Source organism: Bombus vancouverensis, chromosome 5, assembly GCF_051014615.1.
Source record: "Bombus vancouverensis nearcticus chromosome 5, iyBomVanc1_principal, whole genome shotgun sequence".
NCBI lineage: Eukaryota > Metazoa > Arthropoda > Insecta > Hymenoptera > Apidae > Bombus > Bombus vancouverensis.
The window spans coordinates 4,150,816-4,173,566 of NC_134915.1; the positions used below are offsets into that span (position 1 = coordinate 4,150,816).

A 22,751-nucleotide genomic window follows, 5' to 3' on the forward strand; every position below is an offset into this window, starting at 1 on the left:
TTCACCCTGTTCCATTGAAACGGCATACCGTGTAAGGGGAAAGAAAGAGAATCTCGCGATATGCGAATGAATATTGTTGCGTAGATAAATCTATATGATAAGATCCGATGTATTTCTAGTGGCGTACGTGTTAATTGTGAGACAGCCACTGTCACGTACATATCAAATACCATGCATTGTAATCAACGATGTAACGGAAAATCTATACATATCATGATGCGTGCTCTACATTATACATACACATATTAGGTACACTAGCGTGTAAGGTAAGAAAGTACGTAAGAAGGGAAAAACATGATAAAAAAATATATATAAGACATGTATATATACGTACTATATATATATATTTATATATATATTTATATATATATTTATATATATATATTTATATATATATTTATATATATATAATTATATATATATATTTATATATATATATTTATATATATATTCATATATATATTTATATATATATATAGCGTGGTTATCCTCTCGCAAAAAGAGATCGATGGTTTCGTAACTCCACAGAATTAGGGAGACCCTCTTCATTTTTTGCGAGCGACGAGTGTCTCCTTAATTTCTCTTTAATTTCGGGTGTACTATCCAGCGATCTGGCCAGAGGAGAAGAGAAACCAGCGCTCGCGTGTATCGCGAACGAATTAAAAAGCGAAGAAGAAATGTGCGAACGATGGGCTGCCTGAACGCCGAACGCGAAACGAAAGGTTCAATCGAGCTAGTGATGCGAACTCGTTACTATAATAATACGCAGCGTTACGGAAACGCAGTGTTCCATAACTACTCACCTGCTTTGAAACGGAATCGCGTACCTAATGTTATTGTAACTTTCGTCCTATCTCGCAAGCCTGGGACGCCTACCTATCATAGAGTATTATTATGTGTAAAAACAAAGAAAAATGCCCGACTTACCCCGTAAGAACATATCTATGTATATGTATTACGAAAGCGTTACCGATACTGTATTATACGACATATTATACGTGTATAATTGAGAAATTGAACGCGATGTTGATCGTAAATGTTAAAAATAAAAAGTGTACGAAAAAGTCAGAGTTGTTATTTTAATAATTATCCCCAGCAGCGAAAGAATTGCATTTGCGGCCACGTAAACACGAAATTGAAAACGCTACGTTGCTTCGAAAACTTTCACTTTGATTAACAGTCGTTAACCCGGTTAACCCCTTGACTAATGTTGGCGCCTAAAGGCACTTATTACATTTGCACTTGTGATACTGCAGGCGCCTAAAGGCGCTTAAAAGAATTGCTCTTATGGTACTGTAGACACCTATAGGCTCTCGGAAAATTTTATCGACCGCAATTCCAACTAATCTCACTTGAACCAGATGTAAGTGAATGCTAATTCGACAATTACATATTCCGTCAGTCATATATTATTTAAATATGTTTATTTTCCAGTTATGTCTTTTATATTCTTGAAACGAAGTATTGGGATAAGAGAAAGGTCAGGAAAAGTACATGCAAACATGAAACAACGATAATTCATATTTCTGATTCTGTGGAAACGTGTGATTTCGAATAAATGAGAATATGAATGAATAAACAATATTGCTTTAACGTAATGGAATTCAGTGTTTTTAATTATTTCAATATGTTTTCTCAGAAATGTAAGCCTAACAAAAAATTTCACTGTTCTTGGTGTAAGTCGCGACAGAACTACCGTATGGTACGCTTGGTACGTCTCAAAGTCTGCCGTAGTCAAAGGGTTAATATATCGCGGATATATGAAAATTTATATTTTTATAAACCCAATTGGAGAAATGAAACCTACTCGGAGATTTGTTTTACTCGTTAGATATCATGACGAATATTTTGCATATTTCGTATATTTTTGTATATATGCATTTTTTGTGCTTTAATGCCTTTGAATCTCCCATAAATGCGTAAGCATCCCCAGTAGCGAATTAAATTCATCGTCTTCGCGTTTCTGAACGGATTTTAAAGAGGAGACCTTCGTTTTTTGAAGAAACGAGGCTAACAATTATTCTCGAGAAACGTGGTCATTACCTAACGTTGAACATCCATTGCAGAAAGGGAGTGGCAAATAGGTCAGGATACATTCCGTTATAATTTGAGCGAATCAACGTAGGAGCCGTAGGTCCCGATATCGATACGCGTTTTTAGCTAGGTTACGACAGAAATAGAAAGAACTCTTACTTATTCATGCCTTCCCGGTATTCGAGTTAGGGAATCGATAAATCGACCGACCGACTACGTCGCCCAACTAACCCTACGACGAGCTCAATCGCCTTACGTATATGTATAGTCGTTGGTCTTTATTCTAGCTACAAAGGGTAGGTCGTGTCGCAATGAACTTCTATCCGTGATTACGTTTCTTTTTCCAGCGTAGCGGCTTTATTAGTACAAAAAGCATTTTTACAAAATAAATAAGTTACAGGCTCTGAACGAGGAACGAATTCATCTTCGTGTCTCTTTCTTTCTTTCTTTCCAATTTGCCTGCCTTTTTCAGAGACTCTCGTGCGTACGAAATTCGCTCCTTTCGATTCGATGCGATGGTAAGTATTATCAGCGGACGGCTTCCTAAGAGCAAATAGGAAGAGAGGTAAGCAAAAGCGTCTCGAATCTTTTAAGTTTCTCGTATTCCCTTTCTTCCGTTTGCTTTCAGAAATACGCCTGCTACGATACACACTGAAGTTCTCGCAAGGCAGCGGCCGTTACCGCGTTACTGTTAAACTTTTAATGCGGATCCTGAATACTTGGGCGATGATTTTAGGTTCGCGAGAATGACCTCCGATTCCGCTTCCTTCCTTTTCGTTTCATCGGCAGATGTTCCATTGGTCTGGCTAAGATCAACGTTTGGAATGAGTTTGTTGTGTCTGGATCGTGACATGGAGGATGTCGATGTGTTAAAATTCTTTTGGCCCGTTCGATGGTGGTTGATGATTGGTGAAACATGGTCGAAGGTCGTCGCGCGAGATGAAAACTTCTTCCGATTAATATTGGTAACCTCCGTTGCTGGCGTAACTTTGACCACCTCCGCCGCCGGAGTAGCCACCGCCACCACCGCCACCGGAGTAGCCACCACCTCCGGAATAACCTCCGTTACCACCTCCTCCAGAGTAGCCACCGCCGCCTCCTCCAGAGTAACCACCTCCGCCACCTCCAGAGTAGCCACCACCGCCGGAATAGCCACCGTTTCCACCTCCGCCGGAATAGCCACCGTTTCCACCTCCGCCGGAATAACCTCCGTTTCCACCTCCGCCGGAGTAGCCTCCGTTTCCACCTCCGCCAGAGTATCCACCGTTTCCACCGCCGCCGGAGTAGCCACCACCACCGGAATATCCACCGTTTCCACCTCCAGAGTAGCCACCTCCGCCTCCAGAGTAACCACCACCGCCTCCAGAATATCCACCGGAACTAGAACCGGTAACGATTCCAACATTTCGATTAGTGGTTGTCAAAGTTTCTCGATACATATTTATGTACATGGAATTATATACAACGAAAAAGAGAAAGAAAGTTTTAGAATAAATTAAAAACAGGCTGGTCTCGCTAAATTTTTCAAGCCTGCTGCGTTCTTTCGACCATTTCCGATAGAATTGCATTCTTTCCAAATTTAAAGAAGATACGAAAGAATCGTAATTGACAGGAATGAATTTTTCGTCTGATATTGCGCTACAATTTCTCATAAAATGTTACGAATCCATTTCGCTTGAAATAAGAATGAGATTTGAATACTAGAGAAGCTGGAGAACCGTAGTAGGATTAATGTGTGCAATACGTGCTGTGCTCGTTCGAAACGATTTAATCCTAATTCACTTAGAGCTACTCGAGTATGAAAAAAATATCGTAAAAAAAATATTTTACCCTCCGAAACTGCCACCACCGGTGCTAGGTGTACCGTAAGTGGAAGATGGTCTTGAGTATCCGCCGCCACCGCCGCCTCCAGTAGGCGCGCCATAGCTGGTGGACACTCCACCACCTCCAGAAATAGGTGCTGAGTAACTAGCGGATATCGATGATCCACGCGATGGTGCGCCATAGCTCGACGACAATCCACCGCCGAAGCCGCTGCCGCCTCCAGGAGCGCCATAAGTGCTAGACGGTCTTCCGCCACCTGATGGTGCACCATAGGTCGAAGATGGTCTGCCACCACCGTTGGAAGGTGCTCCGTAGGTGCTAGATGGTCTTCCTCCGGATGGAGCGCCATAGGTGCTGGATGGTGCTCCATAGCTACTGGATGGTGCTCCGTAGCTCGAGGAAGGACGACCGCCACCACCGCCGCCGCCGCCTCCACCACCACCAGACGGTGCACCGTAGATGGAGGATGGGCCACCGCCTCCTAAGTTCGGTGTCCCATAGCTTGTTGATGGTGGTAAGTAGCTACCCGAAATTGGAGCTGTAAATAAACGTTTCTTCACACCAGGAGTTCTCAACTTGTACGCACGACCTTCAAGCAGATCCCCAGGTAGTTTCACGCCGTTGTTTTAGTTTTTAGTAAAATAAGATTTAGATATATTAATATTTGCAACATGTTGCACTAATGACGTAAACATATTTGGTAAACATAGTCGCAAATATATTGTTAGATTTGTTTGTACGAGTATTTCTTATTTCGTTTCTATCGGAAGCATTTTGCTGATCTGAGTTCTGTTTAATATGTGAATTTCGTTATATCACGTTACAAATAATATATTTTCCTATTATTGTTATGCAATTATTCTTTTGTATTTTCTTCTCATAACTATATATATAAATATTGCAACTGTATGGAAGAAGTCCTGTCTTCTTTGTAGGTTCCGAAATTTCTATTACATACGTTACATTACAACGTTAACGAGATCATGATTCTCCTTGTGTCTTTTTGTTCTTATCTTTGTCATTAGTCGGTGAAAGTGTGGGAGATCTCTAAATGACTTCGCCTTGTTAACTATGTCGTGTGATCGTAGTTTACAACTTCATACAGTGTTCTCTAAACTCATCTACAACCTTCTCGGCGAATCTACTGAGATACCACTACCTTTGAAATTGCCGAGGTCAAGAGCCACGATCTGTTCGCATTGTCTTTAATCAAGTTCGTGACTGAACTTCCCCTACTGTCCTTTATTGTTTCATTGCCTGACAGAGCATTGCCGGAAGAATATTCGTAATTGAATATTCAAGGTTCGCTTAATGACTTATTTCGCTATTTAAAAACTACAATCTTGTTTTCAGGCCATGTCATGAAATAAGTGAAACGATGCCTTTCGCCGAGTATACGAATAACAACAAAATATTTGTACTTTAACTAATTTAAACTTAAATAATTTTTACTCTTAGGCAATTTTGTTACAAAATTGATTCTCAGTTAATCTTCTTACAAAACGAAAATTATAATTCTTGTATATTAAAACGAATGTAAATCAAAATATGTGTGAATTTCAATTTCTCAAAAGTAATTGCATAATAAATAGTTTCTTACGTAAAGTGAAATTTTGATACTTAATTCAGCCAGCACGGAAGTACTTACGTGATTACTATTCATTAAACATAATTTAAGATTTCTTCGATAAAATAAACTACAGAATTGATTGCAACAAAATCGCAAGTAGATTGTAACGGTTCCTATTCAGAAACTTGCTTGTCTCGTGTAATACTTTTAATGATAATGATTACATCGCTTGCAATATCAAAATAGAAATTGCATCGAGGCCTTTGATTTCGTAAAAACAAAACGAAGAACTATTAAAGTTTCCTACTCTATATTTTATCATGGCTACATAATGACACAATATTTCCTGAATCTTGCCGTAGATGAGAAATACAAGTTCTTTACTGCGAAAACTATATGAAGACTGTAAGAAGAAAAAAATGGAAGAGCAGCTTTAAAATTCAGATTAATGTACCGGTAAAATATTCAAGACCTAATAAAATTAATCAATTGATCCTAAAATTGTTCTTCTATTCAATTTTGCAGCTTAACGCGTATCTCTCCACGCTTTGCGTAATTTTTAAAATATTGCTTGTCAGGATATTCAATTGTTGAAAGATATTAAAATATTATTTGGTTTCTACAAAACAGATTCCCTCCACTGACAGCTATTTTACGTTAAAATATTTCTTCTTAGTTATAGAGAGACGTAAAGATCAAGGGACAGAAATATATTATCGAGTTTTCTTCCTATCATCTTGTGTACAATATCTATATATTGTGCAATATCTATTGTACTATATACAATATACTTATGTATACATGTATGTATTTATATAAAGTATATGTCTGTATACATATACATAAATATGTGCATACATACTGTTTATACATATATGCAAGTATACTTTGTTTAATGTCGCGCTGAAAAGTCTCCTCTCTTTATCCGATCGATTAAAAGACGAATCTAATTTTGAAATGGCCCGGTGCGGAATATCTGATTTTATCGAAATGGTTTATATTCGTTCGCAACTATAGAAGAAGTGTGTCAGATGGCGAGATATCGGTTCAATTTTCACATTAGCTTACTAGTACGTGCGACATCGTCGATGAGCCGTATCGATAATTCACAGCGCCTCGTCCATTGAATATTTCATTCTCAGTTGCTCGAAGCAGCGACGACGATTTCTATTTTTTTCCGCGTGCTAATTTTTCAATTTCACGTTCAATTTTCATTCAGTAACGAACGCACGACGTTCGACCACGAGGAGAAACTTAGAGCAGCGCGACCGCGTGTAATTTATCTTTCACCCGGTTCAATCAGTGCAAAGTGATAGTTCCGCTACGTATACGCTAATCAGAAGCATCGTGCTATCATGTATGTCGCTTTCTGTCAATTTTTTAAACTTTCTAGTTCTTTTTCGTGGCTTTCGACTTTCTACGCGCTTCGGCACGTTTTCCGTCAAGTAGTTTCGAAGGGTAATAAAACGCCTCGACTATTATACTTTCGCTTCGCGACTTCGATTTTTAATCGTAAATCGGGTTTATTTTTACGAGACTTTTTCAGATCGTAACTAGCGTACAGCCAGAGAAGTATAGTTGAACCGATTGTTTCAACGTGACATGGTTTTTCAACGTTGCCACTTGGAAAGTACCAACTTTTACGTCGATTGAAGTTATTATCTCGAGTTTGGTAACTAATATAGCTCGACACTTTGTTAAATGTCGCGTTATATTTTACTTTTAATGGATATTCTCAGCCGAGTATTCGTAATTCTACGTAACAAAAATATCGATCTCGTTTAATTGTTCTGGATGTTTTTACTTTCTTCGCGTAGGTATGGAATTTTTCTAAATATTCTTACCCTCGGCGTAGATAGGTTGCAAGAGCAGGGCCGTAGCGAGCACGGTCGCTGCCAGGGGAGCCCATGTTTTCGCGGGCCTCATGATCCCTGACGAGTGGTTGATGTAGCTTCAAGATACAGCCGAAGCCGATTCACATGCACGAACTTTTACCCCGAGAGGACTTCTCGATACGCTCACGTGTGTAACGTAGGAAATAGGACGAAGAAATAGAATCAACTGTGAGCTAGAGGCGCGGAGGCGATGTGGCCTACTCGACGCATCCGTAAGATTTCGTCTAACGTGCTTCAAACATCGTCGATCTCGCTTATATAGTTAACCGTCTTTCGGAGAAAGTCCTCGCGCGAGTGCAAGAGGATGCTACCAGGTAGGCAAGACTTCTTGGTGAACGTGGGAGGGGGGCGAGTTGTGGGGTGAAAGACAGTGAGGGAAGTGGAGGACAGGAGGGGATCGAGGACCTCGGGTGGAGGATCGGTAAGAGATGCGTCTTGGCATCGTGGTTGACCCTGGTCAGGCTGTTACTCTACCATTTTTTCCTTTCTTTGTCTCTTACATCGAAACCTGTTCGTCTCTGTTCTTCCTTTTCGATCTTCGTATTGTTCGTGCCTTTTCTTGTCGCATCACGAATTTAAAGCTCTTGTTATGATAAATTACCGCAGACGCGGCCTTGATGTCACAGCCGATGGCAGAGATCGGGAGATGATGACGACGGTAACGATCACCCGAGGCACCGACATGCCTGTTCATCTCGTGCCAGTTATTCGACGTTTCGTCATTTTATTAAATATCTATGTAGATTATTCGTTGCGTTCTTTGGTTACAACGACGTTCGCCGAACGTGAACTTTTCAAAGGATGCCCTTTGACTCGGGCTTCTGTCACCTCATTTATACGATAATCAGAAGTTTAGCTTTTAAAAGGAAGAGAAGAAGACCGGACAGTTCGACTGATCTTAGTTTCGGACGACTTTGCGTAATTTTCGGTATTCTCCGAATGATTTACAAGCTTGCTTCGGAAGTGAAAACGCTGGCCTGTTCAGAGTGAGAATTTAATTCCTATTGTTAGTCAAATTTTGGGCGCTCGTTTGTTTCAATCGTGATGCGAATATAACGACGTCAAAAGTTCCTCTACGTTGATTTATCGAATAGGAAAGTAGTTGCATTCTTAATAGAAAGCTTTGTGTATTTTGAATTATAAGTAACCGAGTAGTTGGCCAATACCGTGTCAAATATTACGGGAATCTATTCTCAACTATGTGTTTCAATTTCATTAAAACGAGTTTCTCCTAAAGTTTCTCCAAAACGTGTGTGTGATAGTCATTGGCTCCCATTGCTCCTTAAAAGACTATATTAACGTATTTTCAGTATGAAACAATCGTAGGATTGTTATATCGTTTGACGATTAGCCTTTAATCAAATCGAGGAACTTCCTCTGTCTTTCAGAAAACGATCGTGTGCTATACTATTATACATAAGACAATCGTAACATTTATTAGTGTAAGTGTACGAATTTGTTATATCACTTAATATAAAGTAATAAATTAAAAAAGCATGATTTGATTTGATTTATGTATTTATGAAACTCAATTATTGCAAATCGTATAATTCCATTATTCATATTGACTGGTCAATAGTAATTAACAAGTACAGTAAATATTAATACATCTACTAAATATGTATACATATTTATATTATATTATATATTTATAACATATCATAATATGTATAATACGTAATCAGGTATAGTAAAGCACATAGGAAATTCATTTTTTATTCAAGGTTTATAAATATTTCCATGAATTGGATAAAGCCATAATTAATAACATTATCTGATATTTTTTAAGCCCGTGCGACTACCGTTATACCTAGATATTTATAATTCATAACAGGGTACAACTAGGATGTAATTAGATATAACGTGACACAAACAGAGTACGTTGGTATAGGTTTTTATTTTTTTATAATACACGAAGAAGACAACAGCGTGATGATATTCGCAAGCGATCGTCGTTCCCAATTCCTACAGACGCAAACGTAAAGATTCGCTGACGCGAATAATCACGATAAAGGCGGTCGGATGTAGAATCTTCGTTTCATTTAATAATCACGCTCGATTAATATAAATTGCCTGGCGATGGCGGAGCGCCGGTTACACCATATTTTTTGCGCAACCGGCAAAGATTCATCGCTAGCCATAGTCCCGCTAAATTAGGATTAAGAACTTTAGCGGCTGCATGGGTAAGCACGACTAACGTCGCTACTTAGGCAAGCATTTGCCCGGAACACGTTTCGCTCTGACCCATTGCGATATACGGAGCACGGATGACGATGGGCATGATTTCTAGGCCGAGGACACGATCTGCCTACGTGTACGAAGTTGTTCGTGAAAATGACGATATCGTCGATGGAATACAGATACAGTTGGATGCTCCTGCGAGGCGAACGACTAGCGCGCAATCTAGCAAATCGACGTATTACCGCCGCGTCGCTCGTACGTTTCGTACCCTCTTACTCGATCTTCGTTGTCTCGATGATGTACAGCGGCAGATCGCATCTGAGCCTGTGCCGTGCAAATTTATTCGCCTAGTTGGACGCTGCAAATTGGAAGAACGATATGATGCATCGATTTCTGTCACGGTTCTACGTTTTACCCGCAACCACGTGCCAACCATCGTGGATTTTGCTTCGCGTTCAGCGGAGCGCGAATTTTTCGTTGCTCCTACCCTTTTCAGTTTTCCTTGCCGGGCTGGAAATAAACGAACGTGGGAATCGCGGCCGCATACACGAGTCTGTTTAACTGTTCGATTCTAGATAAACGTTCGGCTTCTCGATCTTCGGCCACGTAAGTACGTTCGACGGATCTATATCGTTCCGCCTTCCGTTTTTTTCTAATTCCCTTTTACGCCGACGTACACGGCGATGTTCGCGAAACACTCGCGGCAGTTAGCGCGCTCTCACTGATTGCTGAAAGAACGTTGCTAAATCGACGATTTATTATTGCTCGTGTAGTAATAACGTAGCCGATGCTAGCGTACCACAGTTGCTGAGATGCACCCGCTATGACAACGTTGCGGTAATATGAATTGTTGGCCCAGATTCGAATGTGTTTATCATCGGGGCACGTCATTGATTGGACCGTTGCAACACCGGCCGCCGCGTAACCAAAAAGAAAAAAAAGAACAAAAATTGAACTTCCAAGTAGTCGATGCTGTAGCGTGCGTTGATCGATAAGATCTCTCACGTGATGAAGAACGAAAGCTTGCGCTTTTTCTTCGGCTAATTTACCAACGTTCCGTTTCTTGAACCCAGACATACGTATCTGTTAACGATCTTAAAGCGTTACCGATACAGCGCTATGCAAAAGTTTCGTGTTAACTGCTTAAACGTTAGTCTCACGTGAACTGATATTTTAGTTTTTTCTCGTAAAGAGAACTTTCAAAAACTACCGTTATAGATAGAGCTGCGATCCTTTGGAGAGTAACCGAGCTTCTTGAAATACTGGAGAGAGGTTGACAGAAAGTAAATTAAGATTAATAAATAAAAATTAGATTAAATTATTCCGAATTGTTATTAATACACGATTCTAAAACTTGACGATATCTCCGAGAAAATGGTTGTCGTCAAGGGAACAAAGAAAGAGTATATAAAATATCGTTTACTTTAAATTATTTAATATCTTTTTAAGCAATTACGAGAAATAGAATGAAGCCAATAGCGAGTATCCCTATATTTATTCCTAAAACATATTTTTATAATTCCGTATTTGCTAACTATCTGATCGTGCATTATGGCAGCAAAACTTACGCAACTGTTACGAACGTGTACCTTCCTGATACATATAACGAAAAATTTGTACGTGTATTGAGCAAATCTAGTTCCATTAGAATTCGGTACAAAGAAATTACGTTGATCGACGTTAAATTATCGAGTCGTACAGACTCGAGCACAATAGAGGAATCAATTAAGAAACAATCATCGAGTCGATCGATATGCTTACTTTACATCAACCAGGCTATACGCTTCATTCATCACGCTCATCATGTCCGAGCGACGCTAATTTTACGGATTTCGAAGCAGTTTCTCCGAACAGCCTCTAGAAATCTATCGATAAATCCTAATTTATACTCTGATGCGAATGCGACGGTTCATAAATTCGCCCGAAGGATTCAACGTTTAATTGCCAAGCTAACGATAGCGATAAAACTTTCCAGCCAATTATCGATCATCCTCGCCTCCGTCATCCAAACGAACTGAAAGATTTTACAGCGAAGGATCGCGTTTACCGAGTCGCGGTTGATCGCCAGCGAGTTGAGCTCCTTTCGATCCAGTTGAGCGATTTGCATCGTTGGAACAATGGTAACCGCGGCACGGCGCCAGGGGAATTCTGTCGAGAGACGAGCAGGACGACGTCTCCGTTCCAGGAAAAAGCGAACAGCGCTCGCCGTGTTCTCGTTTTCGGCGCGTCGTGATTTCCATAGCACGCAGCAGATGAACGGCCCAGGGACTAGGTAGGAAGAAGTGGAGATGGAAAGGAGGCTAGATTAGCGTGGGGTAGGAAAAAGCGAAAGTCATGTCAGACCAATCGCAGCTGAGACAGACGGAGCATTGTGCGCATCTCTGCCCTAGATAATTAATATCCGTGGTCGGTAGTTTTCTGCGGGCAAGCGCGGTGCATCGCGCCGACATAGTCTCCGCGCCACGTCGATTGCTTCATTTTCCCGTCGAGCTAATTGATTAAAGGGATTATTATTACGACGCCGTGAGCAGGATGCTCCGCCGACCGGCACACAGCCGATTTCCTCGCCTCGTCGCCACTCTCGTTTATGACAGCCGGTGTGTTGCAACGCCTGATTTTTCCACCCTTTTTGTCTCGATTGTTCCGATCACCTCGCTACGCACATGAATCTCTTTTTCGACGAGCGTTCACGACGCCTTTCGAACGCGTGAGAATTATGGTGTTCGGTGAATGGTTGATACAGTTGAGCACACCAACGTACGAACAAAATCTTTTGTATATTCTTCAGCGACTCACAACCGTGGCACTAATTATCTGATCGCAATTCTTGTCATTTTTATCAGAATCTTATCATTTGACAGACGTTGTATAATTTGTAGCGAGTAATAATAAATAGACTAGAAGAATAGACTAAATAAAAATAGATGAAACAGCAAATAGAATAAATTTGTAATAAATTTCTTTAATCTCACGAGTCACAAGTAAGAATATATCGACTGCCAAGAACGCCGTTGATTTACTCAACAACTTGATACGTTTTAAAACCGGATATCTCAATAATCAGACAGAAAGCAAGCTGCGATACAAATTGTATTTGCTGCTGACCGGGTCTTCGTTATCCGTGTTATAAGCTATGTACGTCTGTGTTATGATCTACTCTTACGACGTTTTCCAACATTTCGTTTTAATTTGATCTGGACTTTTAATTAAGGGCTTGTAGTTTGTCCTGCATTTACTTTTTCATATTTGTAGCTTCACACGAATTTCCATGAAATTTTTTTATTTCTGCCTTGCAGTTACGAAGCAAATAAAGCTACTACGTGTCAATTCGGATGCGAAATTTTAATTAATATATAAATTGCGGATTGTTACGTATTTGTGAAAAATTTGAGAGCACAAAATACATAAAATGTACGTAATATTATACAAGATACAAAAACGTACAAAGTAAAGTATTTTCATTATGATATTTAATACATATGCAACATAGGTGAAATGAATATCTGCTTTCATTATTTTCTTTCATATTATATTTCAGGCCTGGAAAGATCTTCATACGGAAAATATTGAAAGATACGCGCACTGTATTTTTAACTTTCATTAGGATTCGTAATTGTGAAGATGATCGGATGTTCGATATCAGTATTAGATATCAAACTAACGAAGTAATTAGTGCGATGCCATATTCTGTGAGTAAGATGGAGAAAAAGTTTGAAATCACAATCTGTACGTGGTTGCATTAATGGAAATACAAGTTTGAAAAGTGAAAATTGGTCAATTGAGTAATTTCCTCACCTGCCTTGTTTTATCTCAGTAAATCATCAATCTTTTCTTAAAGAATAGAAATATTGCACGATATTATTTATAATATGCAATATGGAGCGTCAGTTAAACAAACTGTAATCTTCTTCGTTCTTAAAATTACTCCGATAGAAGTCATTGTAATGATTATGTACTTTTTGTAGATATTTTTGTATTGATATTGATAATACCACATAATATTCTATAATAGATGTTTAATCATACAGTTACTACAACGTTAACTGCGTGATAATAAAATGTCATTTTTCTACCGATATTAATTGCAAACAAAATATAGTAATAATTACGCATCGGAAAAATGTACTTTCTGAAACGTAAATACGATTTTGAAATATTAAAATACGAATATTAAAATTTGAACGAATAAATTCCCCAGTGAAATTTGGTTTCAGAATCTGTGCTCGAAATGTCAGGCTGTAGTTTTCGTTAAAAATAGTAGATTCATTTTTCATTCGTCGACTGGAAGATTACGTTTCGTTAAATTCAATTAAAGTATCGTACGATCTATGCTAAATTATGTAGAATAATTAATTTGGTACCGAGCTGTACTCATTACCAAAATCTACTATTATATTCTCATTGTATTCGACGCTACTGTTTTCACAAAACTAATGTAAGTTGTAGAATGTAAATGCTCCAGCTATCTGATAATTCAACAATGGATGAGATTAATATTGTTGTTAATGCGTTTGTGTTCCAATCTAATGGAGTAAAAATATCTTTCCACGAATCTTTTTTGCATTTAAAATAGAAAAATTGTACGATATTTTAAACTTTTGATTTACTTTGCAGTCAAGACAAAATAAGTAATAATTTTATTAGACAGTGTATCAATTCATAGTTATGTTTCGAATCAGTTAAGCTACTTAAACATATATTCTTAAACATATATTCCATACAATAGCGTGTAAAAGTTTTACTTAACCAGATCACCTGCCAGATAACAAATCAATTTAGTTTTTATGAATGAATCTAAGGTTCTCATTATTAGTTTCATCCTTTTTATTTCATCGTTATTTCTCAAGAATAACGTCTTGCTCTTTTGCTGTCTTAACAGCGCTCATTTCTCCAGAGATCAATCTTATGTTAGTAAGATCGAAGTCAGCGTTGTCTATTTATTGCAACACGCATAATTCGCGAACCAGAAATAGACATAACGTAACAAATATCACGAATACGCGAGATGCATATAACGCGCATAAATAAAATAAATAAAAAACAAAAGAAAATAAATAGCAAAGAAAATAATAAAACTCGCAAAATATTCAAAGTAAACTGAGCGTTATGATATTTAGAAGGTAAAATTTTCTATTCACCTTTCGCTCACGTTCCTGTATTTATTTTTACAAAAATATTAATTCGCATGACCATCCGAAGTCCAATAATTCAATTTCAAAAATTTCAATTCGTATTTATGTGTCCGTTCGAGGATTATAATTTCCAATAATTCGAGACGATCTCGTAAAAACGTATTTAGTTGTCGTTACAAATTCAGCAACGGATCTGATGCGAAACTTTTGCAGTATAACGCATTTGTACACGACGCTAGAAGTAGTACATGTGTCTCATAGCGTTAACTACATAGCCATTACTATTGTCACCACATGTACGACTTGCCTTTCTATAGCGATGGATATCGAAACAGTCGATTGTATTTAGCCGTGAACATCATCGATGAGCGATCTTGAAAACGATTTCTTTTTCTCCCTTCTCCTTAGATCATGAATGGGTAGCATGTTAAGTAACATTTTTACGTTACGTACGTCACATGGCGAAACCGTTGATCGTTTCAAGGTATAATTAATAAAGAATAATCTGCGTTTTACGCCGTACACATTGTCGTATGGAATACCATTACGGATATAAGAAAGTCGACGCGGTCGTTTTCATCTATTCAAGGCTGTGCGGGTTATTAAAAAATAAAAAAAATGTTCTATAATCGCAGACCGTGATCGGAAGAATTACCTGTGAAAACCAAGGTGATCCTTTTACTCGCTTGGCCGCTATGTTCTTTAACCTTTCCGTTTATGAAGTAGGAAATTACGGCTCAGCTGAAGAAACAGCTGTACGAACAAAAAATTCCTCCTAAATTACATTACAGTTTCGCTGTAATTATGGGATTGTTCGTACTTGATCGTTTTTATCGAAATCTGTCTTAATCCATTAAGGGTGGCACAAAGTGACTGTTATTGAACAGGAAGATGGGTATTACAAATCTACGAGATTGTTTCTTAAAAGATAATTCCCCTGTGTATATGGCAGAAAAACAGAATGTAATAAAAGTTGTCTCACGAACATAATGTTTAAAAGACACATGTAGTTAAATTAAAGTGATATGTTAAGTATTTTTTTTTTATTATGCATTTTTATTTGCCAAGAGTCAGGATTACTATAAAAGCGATTAGCGTGTGTTTTGTAACGTAACACCTACTATATTACTTTAACTTATGGCTACGATGAAATTTAAAAGTTCTACTTTTTCGAAGTTTTGTGTAACCTGGTTGTTTGGAAGTTGATTTAATTGCAATTCTAACTTGTTAATTTCTTAAACAATGTTAGTTATCTCCCATGAAGACCACATTTCCAGAGAAATTTGACGTAATTTGGAAATTTCCTCATTTTTACGTTTTATTATAAATTAATAGAAGTCTGTAAAAGAAGTTTCAGCGAGAAAACTTCGCTGTAAATTCTACCTAATTACGTAACTTCCCTGATAATATAATAAAAACCTTTACAGGAAATTTCAGTGAAATTTCGCTGTCAAAAGCAACGTAGAACGTATTAACTACAGAAGCTGTCATTACGTTAATTTTTGTATTATTAACGTTTAACATCTGCGAATCCTTTCGTACTAGCCTCTTCATCGCGTATTAATTTCAGATCTTTGAAATTCTAAATTAAAAAAGTTTTTTCCATATTGAGAAGAATCACCACCTTTAACGTTAACTGTACGTTTCACGTTTCACGTGGTAATTTCTTACCAAGCGCACGTTTGCAATAAAAATCTTGTAACTTCTACGAACGACTTCGTACTGGTTTCAAATTATTATCTTATTTTTGATTATTATTTAATTATAATCTCCCGGTATAGTCCTAATGGAATTGTAAAAATCCCCGTGGAACGCGTAACATATTCGTTAAATCTTTCCGTGCTAAATGTTCAAACATCTGCGTCAGTCACTGTACATATACACATTAGAATGTAACTTGGCAATTTAGCTTTAGACTAGCACCATCGTTGCTCCGATTTTATTCGTCGCATCGAAGATCCAGTAGTTGCAGACAATGTCTGCTCGATGATGAACGGTAGCTGGGATATCGGTCGACTCCCACGAGTCTCATCAGCGGACACCTTAAACTAGAGAGAACCACGAGAAAGTTCGTAATTTTCTTCGAGAACTCGGTGACGCGTCGTCGTCGTCGTCGGCGTTTTCGCGACGACCTCTTCGAAGTCGTAACTGGCTGTGCGATACGGTCGACGAGGTACGATCCGCGTCTATTAATTCGAAAGGTCGGCTTCATAATAATCGTGTCGCTTTGGGCCTAGAAACAAAAAGCGTCAGTATGATTTATTCCGGTCGATGAGCGAACTCGCTCGATGCGCCACGACTTTACCTTTATTCTCCATTCTATTTCTAATTTCATTTCGATTCAGGTTAGCGTCGCGCCTTTGTATCTCAATTTCGAGACAACTTGACAAGTTTCTACATTGTGCAGATTTAAACATTTCTTCCACTCGCATGTATAGTACACGAATTCTAGCTGTTTCGGTGTTTCTTAACACTTTGACTGCCACGTTGGTCATATATGACCGGCTACGGTTTCTCCTGTGATGCCACGCTTGAACTTCTTACAGTTGTAAAAATTGAATGAAAATTGACAGAGCATTTTGAATATAACCGATAAATAGAAGATACTTTGAAATAAAAAGTACCCCATTGAACAATTAAACGTTTTTATTAGAGCACCAGTAAAAAAAATGAGGACAAATCTTGCATCTAACGGTGCAGTGTGTTTGCATCCATATCTTTGAGGGGTAATCTACGAATATTATTATAAACACACCTCAGAAAATAATTGTAAATGTTGCTTTATAATCATATAATTGAAGCTAGAAGTGTGAATATACCTTATTATTATATATAGAATAAGCAAATAATGTTTACTAATATTTTCTACACGTTTCAACAATATTTTTTGGACGTTTTGCTTACGACGAAATAACGAATGCGAATGGTTTATTGAAATAAACGAAGGCTTGTTATGATATGTTGCTATCAACTGTTACCAAGGCGCCACGGTGGTCACCAGTGACCACCAATAAGATAAACGGTCCATTGATGAAGAATGTTGTCTTATATCATCAATTTATTATTATTTTGCCATTATATGCTTTGAATAATAAAAATACTCCCGTGGCGTCCTGTGATTTCAGCGAAACATGTGATTTCAGCGTGGCATTCAAAGTGTTAATGGAATTGCATTTATTGAAACATATCGGAGAATAGAACAGTTCTGATAACTTGATATGGCAGTGATAATAAAACATGAAGATAGTGAAGGTGTTGCTTTTGATCATTGGTTTGCCATTAATTCGTATTAAGGACGGCACGTTAAACTCTCGAAACTCGAGTAAATGATAATTTGCGTAAATTACTTGCGAGAATGTTGTGGCGATACAAACTTGCTCTTGTTTGACTAATAACGATCGAACCGAGTTCGTATTTACACTTTGGACTTGTTTTAATTGGTATGACTTCATCAATCCATTGCAATCGTTTTTATTGGGAAAAAATAAAAATTTAGTTTCTTATAAAGCCGAGAACACAGCTATTGTTAGTATTGGATTACTTTTAATGTTAGTATTGGTGATTTTCATATTAACAAATAATTCGATTTTCTGAAAAAAAGCTTTTTAAGATTTTAGTTTCTCATAAACCTGAAAAGCGACTATTGTTAGTATTGGATTAATTTTAGTGTTAGTATCGATGACTTTGACCTCAAAGAATTTCGATTTTCTGCGAATACGTTTTTTTAAGATTTTAGTTTCTGACAAACTAGGCTGCTTAAAAAGGGGAAGGAAAAGTAAGCGTTTCAAGTTTCAGAGATTCGAGAGCTTACAAGATTTTGAATTCAAGTTTCGTGATTCTAATCAAGTGAAGACTTCCTATAGACAGCCCCATAAGTGTCAAACACTAAATTTTGCATCAGAGAGAAAATAGCATCTCTGATTTAAAATTATTTCCAAAATTTCTTCTGATTTATTAATGATAAGATCATATAATTATAATTATAAAATAAATTATAAAATAAATGTTAATTATAAGATAAGATTAGAAGATTAATCGATTGATTAATTATAAGATTTATAAGATCTTAAACGTACAATAGTCCGAATGCGTCGGAAAATTTTCTGCTTTTTGCGCTAATTTAGATTCATCAGAGAAATTGCATTCGTTGAAGAATCTCTACATGGCTTTTAGTCGTAGAGAAAACTAAACTAGAGAATGTGCCACTCGTTTAAATGTGCAGGCACTGTAAGTACCAATCCTGCTTATCCTCAAATAGCTTGTATAAAAACAAAAAATACATTTTCTAGAGTTCAAGATGTTTATTTTTACTACAAAAGCGTGTTTATAGTGTTTCGAGCAAAAATTGTTAGAAAATTGATGATATTTTGCGTGCATGCGCTTAACTCACAGTTTTACACAGAGGCGATTTTGGACATGGTATCTCCTTTAAACACATACGTAATTATTTACAAATCGGAAATTGCCCTCAAATTCTATGCAACGGTGTTTCCATTGGCACATAGGACATTATATCATAAAAGAAACCAATATTTTTTAATCCTCGCGTCTACAGTGTTGTCTGTAAAAAATCTTTAACTCACGTTGAAGGTAATATTCAGATACTTACTGTTAGTAGAAATCCACCGTACCGTCCATATACTTACGAACGAAGTGTATATGAGAGTATTTTTAAAACTGATTATCAACTTGTTCGCATAAATTGAATTTTACTGTACGTTACTAAACGTTTTAGCCTAATTCGATCCATACTGAGGCAACGATTACGTCACTACGGCGATTGGGACGGTGTCAGCGGCAGATGGCAAACTCGTAATTAAATGTCCACCTGAAGTGTACCCCGTCGCCAAGCGGTCGATCGATTCCCATGTTGCATGCGTCTCCACGACTATGTGTACACGAGGTGCATCCAAACCACATGCGATTATGCACGTGCAACGCGCGTGTTGCGTGCTACGTGCGTAGTTCCGGTTTCGCGTTGTTTTTGCTTTCCACTTTTCCTTTTAATTAATTCTGATTAATCAAAATATTTCTGTAATTAGTCACACGATGTACGTTGTTAAACCATATCTTTCTTAAGCCAAAGATGGAAATTATTTGGCGCCCGTTTGTTCGATGCGCGAGTTAGAGGAGGAATAATTTCGTTATGGATGCTTAACTTTATGTGAAATTAATGTTATCTTCTCTCCGATGTTCGAAAGGACGAAATGCTGAATTCCTTTATGAAAAAAATTCTGTATGCGAAAAATATCTATTCGAATGTTAAATCTTCGATGTTTAATGGCATTAGAAAAATCGCGAGTAGAAGTCGATGATGAAATTCTATAAATTAATAGTTGTTTCTTTGATGAATCCAGGTTCCATCGTATAACAATTTGGGTAAAGTAATAAATGGATTGGAATGTTTTTTCTTTTTAAATAGTATTCACACGTATATTCGCTTTTTTCTTTTTTCAAGGTACTTAATGGTATAGACCTATTTAACTTATTAACAAATACGATTAAATGCTAATATATGCACGTTTTATGTTATTTTTATTAGTTACTTGAAACACTGTTCTTGTCAGTCAAATATGGGTAGATTTTAAAAGGGAAGAGAGTGAAGCGTGAAAACGTTTATTTTAATTATACATGCGTAATTATGAAGAGGATGAGGGTTTTGAAAATCTGCCTTTGTGTTGTAAAATGTTCGAACTATTATTCTTGGTTAAACATGTGCTGTTTTAACTCTACAAAATGTTTGTTACGTTTCGGTATTTACGCATTTCAATGAATTCTACGCGCAAGATCTGGAAGGAGTTATACATATTATATATTTAGAAATTTTAAGATAATACGTACATGTGATTTATAAATAATAGGAAAAATTGATATAATACAATTAGAACATATAGACATATAATTAGTACATTACATATAGTATGAATTATATATGATACATAATATTATTAAATAATATAAAATATTATGAAAAAATTACAGTTTAATAAAAAGTATCAGCTATGCTAATTATATACTGTGTCAAATTTGTCTTCTAATATGCATCGTTACTATAATGGTTAATAATTTTAATTATTTCCTACTTAATTTTACAAGGGTGCTTGACGTGTATGTTAACCGTTGAATGTAATTCACGTTTCGCGAAAGTCGCGCTGCAACCTTTTTTGGTACAAGGTTCTCCAGACTGCAGGTCAAGTAAAATAATTCAAAGTTGTATGTCGCCGTGTAGACTGTGTCGTTGTGAATAAAGGCGTACTAGTAGCATATTTAAGCCGAAGGAATACGATGTTTAAATTGAAAGCTGCGCCTAGAAAATTGCGAGATAACAGTGGAAACCGTCTTTTGACAAATTTTTATTAACATCGTTATACTTTTCCAGACTTGATTTATTCATAACTGGAAGGTCGCTGACTCGAGCGAAAGAAAAATAGGTACACTTGTGTTTAAGGTAATTTTGTAATACGAATTGAAAGAGTATGCTATGAGGCTTACAGAAATACTTGGAAAAATGCTGTTGACAGTTTGTTTAGCAGCTAGCCCTAGCGTATTAATTGTTAAAATTCAGCGCGTATTCCACAACTTATGGTTACTATGCGATCATATATCTACTACGCTAAACCCGACAATACATTTCTTTGCTATTAAATACTACTACTAGTAACTGCTTTACTTACTACTAAGAATCGTAGCATACTTGTCTGTGTATGTTGAGCATTCATTATGCTTAATGGATCAATGACACGAACGAGATTAACCTGCATTGCTTGTTTTAGAAAGATAATGAGATCAAAGGAGAAAGGAAATTTCCCTGATGTGGATGACGTTGCATCCTCGTGGATTGATGCATTTCGCTTTTCGCAACCTGCACTATTCTTGCCACATACGTATACATATATAATCTAATAATAAAACTATACTGTGTCTGACTGTAAACCACACAGACTTTTCCATGATACTATTATTAAATTTAATAGCAAATGAGTCAACCAGTATGAAGTTCGCTATAAAATCGACTAAAAGTAATTTGATGAACGACGAAGAGCTTGAAAGTTTCTTATGTTTCTTCGTAGCAAATACAGTAAGTTTCGCAATTACTTTACTTTATAATAATTTGTATACATCTCTATATACCGTTAAAGTAATAATATAACCTTTTATTAAATACAAAATTTATATATAACAGAATAAACATTTTATACGTGACAGAATAATTTGAAGTATTAACGCACACCGCTCTATTCTCTTATACATCTCAAATAGGAATGAATTTGTTTTATTGTACATTCATTCATTCGACACATACGTGATACGCTTGTCCCATGGCGTTTTTCATTTGTCTTCTTCTTTTTCATTCCTCGCTCGTACAATGCAGATACGCACATATTTATTTTATAACATATACATACATCATAAATATACAGCGTCAATAAATTATACCGAAAGTGAAGGATGCAGTTTATTGAAATAAAACTTGGTTTTTGTGTAAGGTACAGTAACCAGGCATGCGAACAACTTTGAAATTTTAGGATAGTAATCTTCTTCCAGAAAGTATTAAATTTTAAGCCGTTAATAGACCGCAGCTGTAACGAATTGCCACGTTTAAGCTAATATGCTCTTCACGATTTTATCATTAAAAGAGGATTCGAAGCATCGAGTCAGTAGAATGTCAGTTTATATCTTAAAACAAGTATAAAATACGGTAAAAAGTTTCAAGCTTTCACCGAAGCGTTAGTCAAGCGAATGTTAGTTGGATGTTACTTTCTTTTGCACTTGTAAATATCGCTGAGCATCAACGCCGAGCGTTGTAAAAGCATCGATCACGGAGGAAGTAAATAGAATTCGGTGAACGCGAAACGATTCCAGGTGGATGTGTTTAATAAGAGCGTGTACAGTAATAAGAGCCATTTGGAGCGGATGAAATGTCGTGGAATTGATATTCTAGCGTATCGATATCGCATTAGCGGCATCTAAACGAAAGAAGATATCTTCTCTATAGCGCTCGTGTTATTAAATTAAAGATTTATAATTGAAGATTGCGATCGTTTACGCATTTGTAGAGAATTTCTGATAGAAATCGCAATAATTATGTACATTTTTTAGATATTTTTGTATTAA

General features: G+C 37.0%; 1 protein-coding gene and 1 long non-coding RNA gene across 3 annotated transcripts; one reads left to right on the forward strand and one right to left on the reverse strand.

Moving 5' to 3' along the window:
* Window positions 1-2,363: 2,363 nt before the first annotated feature.
* Window positions 2,364-7,589, reverse strand: LOC117159899 (uncharacterized). 2 transcript variants are annotated; one of them, XM_033340098.2, is made up of 3 exons: window positions 7,273-7,589; window positions 3,865-4,396; window positions 2,908-3,414 (listed from the first exon to the last, which is right to left on the reverse strand). In XM_033340098.2, exons 1-3 carry the CDS (start codon window positions 7,352-7,354, stop codon window positions 2,991-2,993), a joined length of 1,038 nt encoding a protein of 345 aa, XP_033195989.1. In that variant the 5' UTR covers window positions 7,355-7,589; the 3' UTR covers window positions 2,908-2,990. The 2 variants fall into 2 exon arrangements, with proteins under 2 accessions (XP_033195988.1, XP_033195989.1); XM_033340097.2 differs by lacking the exon at window positions 7,273-7,589 and having other exon boundaries at window positions 2,364-3,414; window positions 3,865-4,325.
* A 4,294-nt stretch (window positions 7,590-11,883) lies between these two features.
* LOC143302738 (uncharacterized) lies at window positions 11,884-13,247 on the forward strand. Its single transcript, XR_013058512.1, has 3 exons — window positions 11,884-12,101; window positions 12,801-12,915; window positions 13,043-13,247. It is a non-coding gene; the product is annotated as an uncharacterized LOC143302738 (long non-coding RNA).
* Window positions 13,248-22,751: the final 9,504 nt, after the last annotated feature.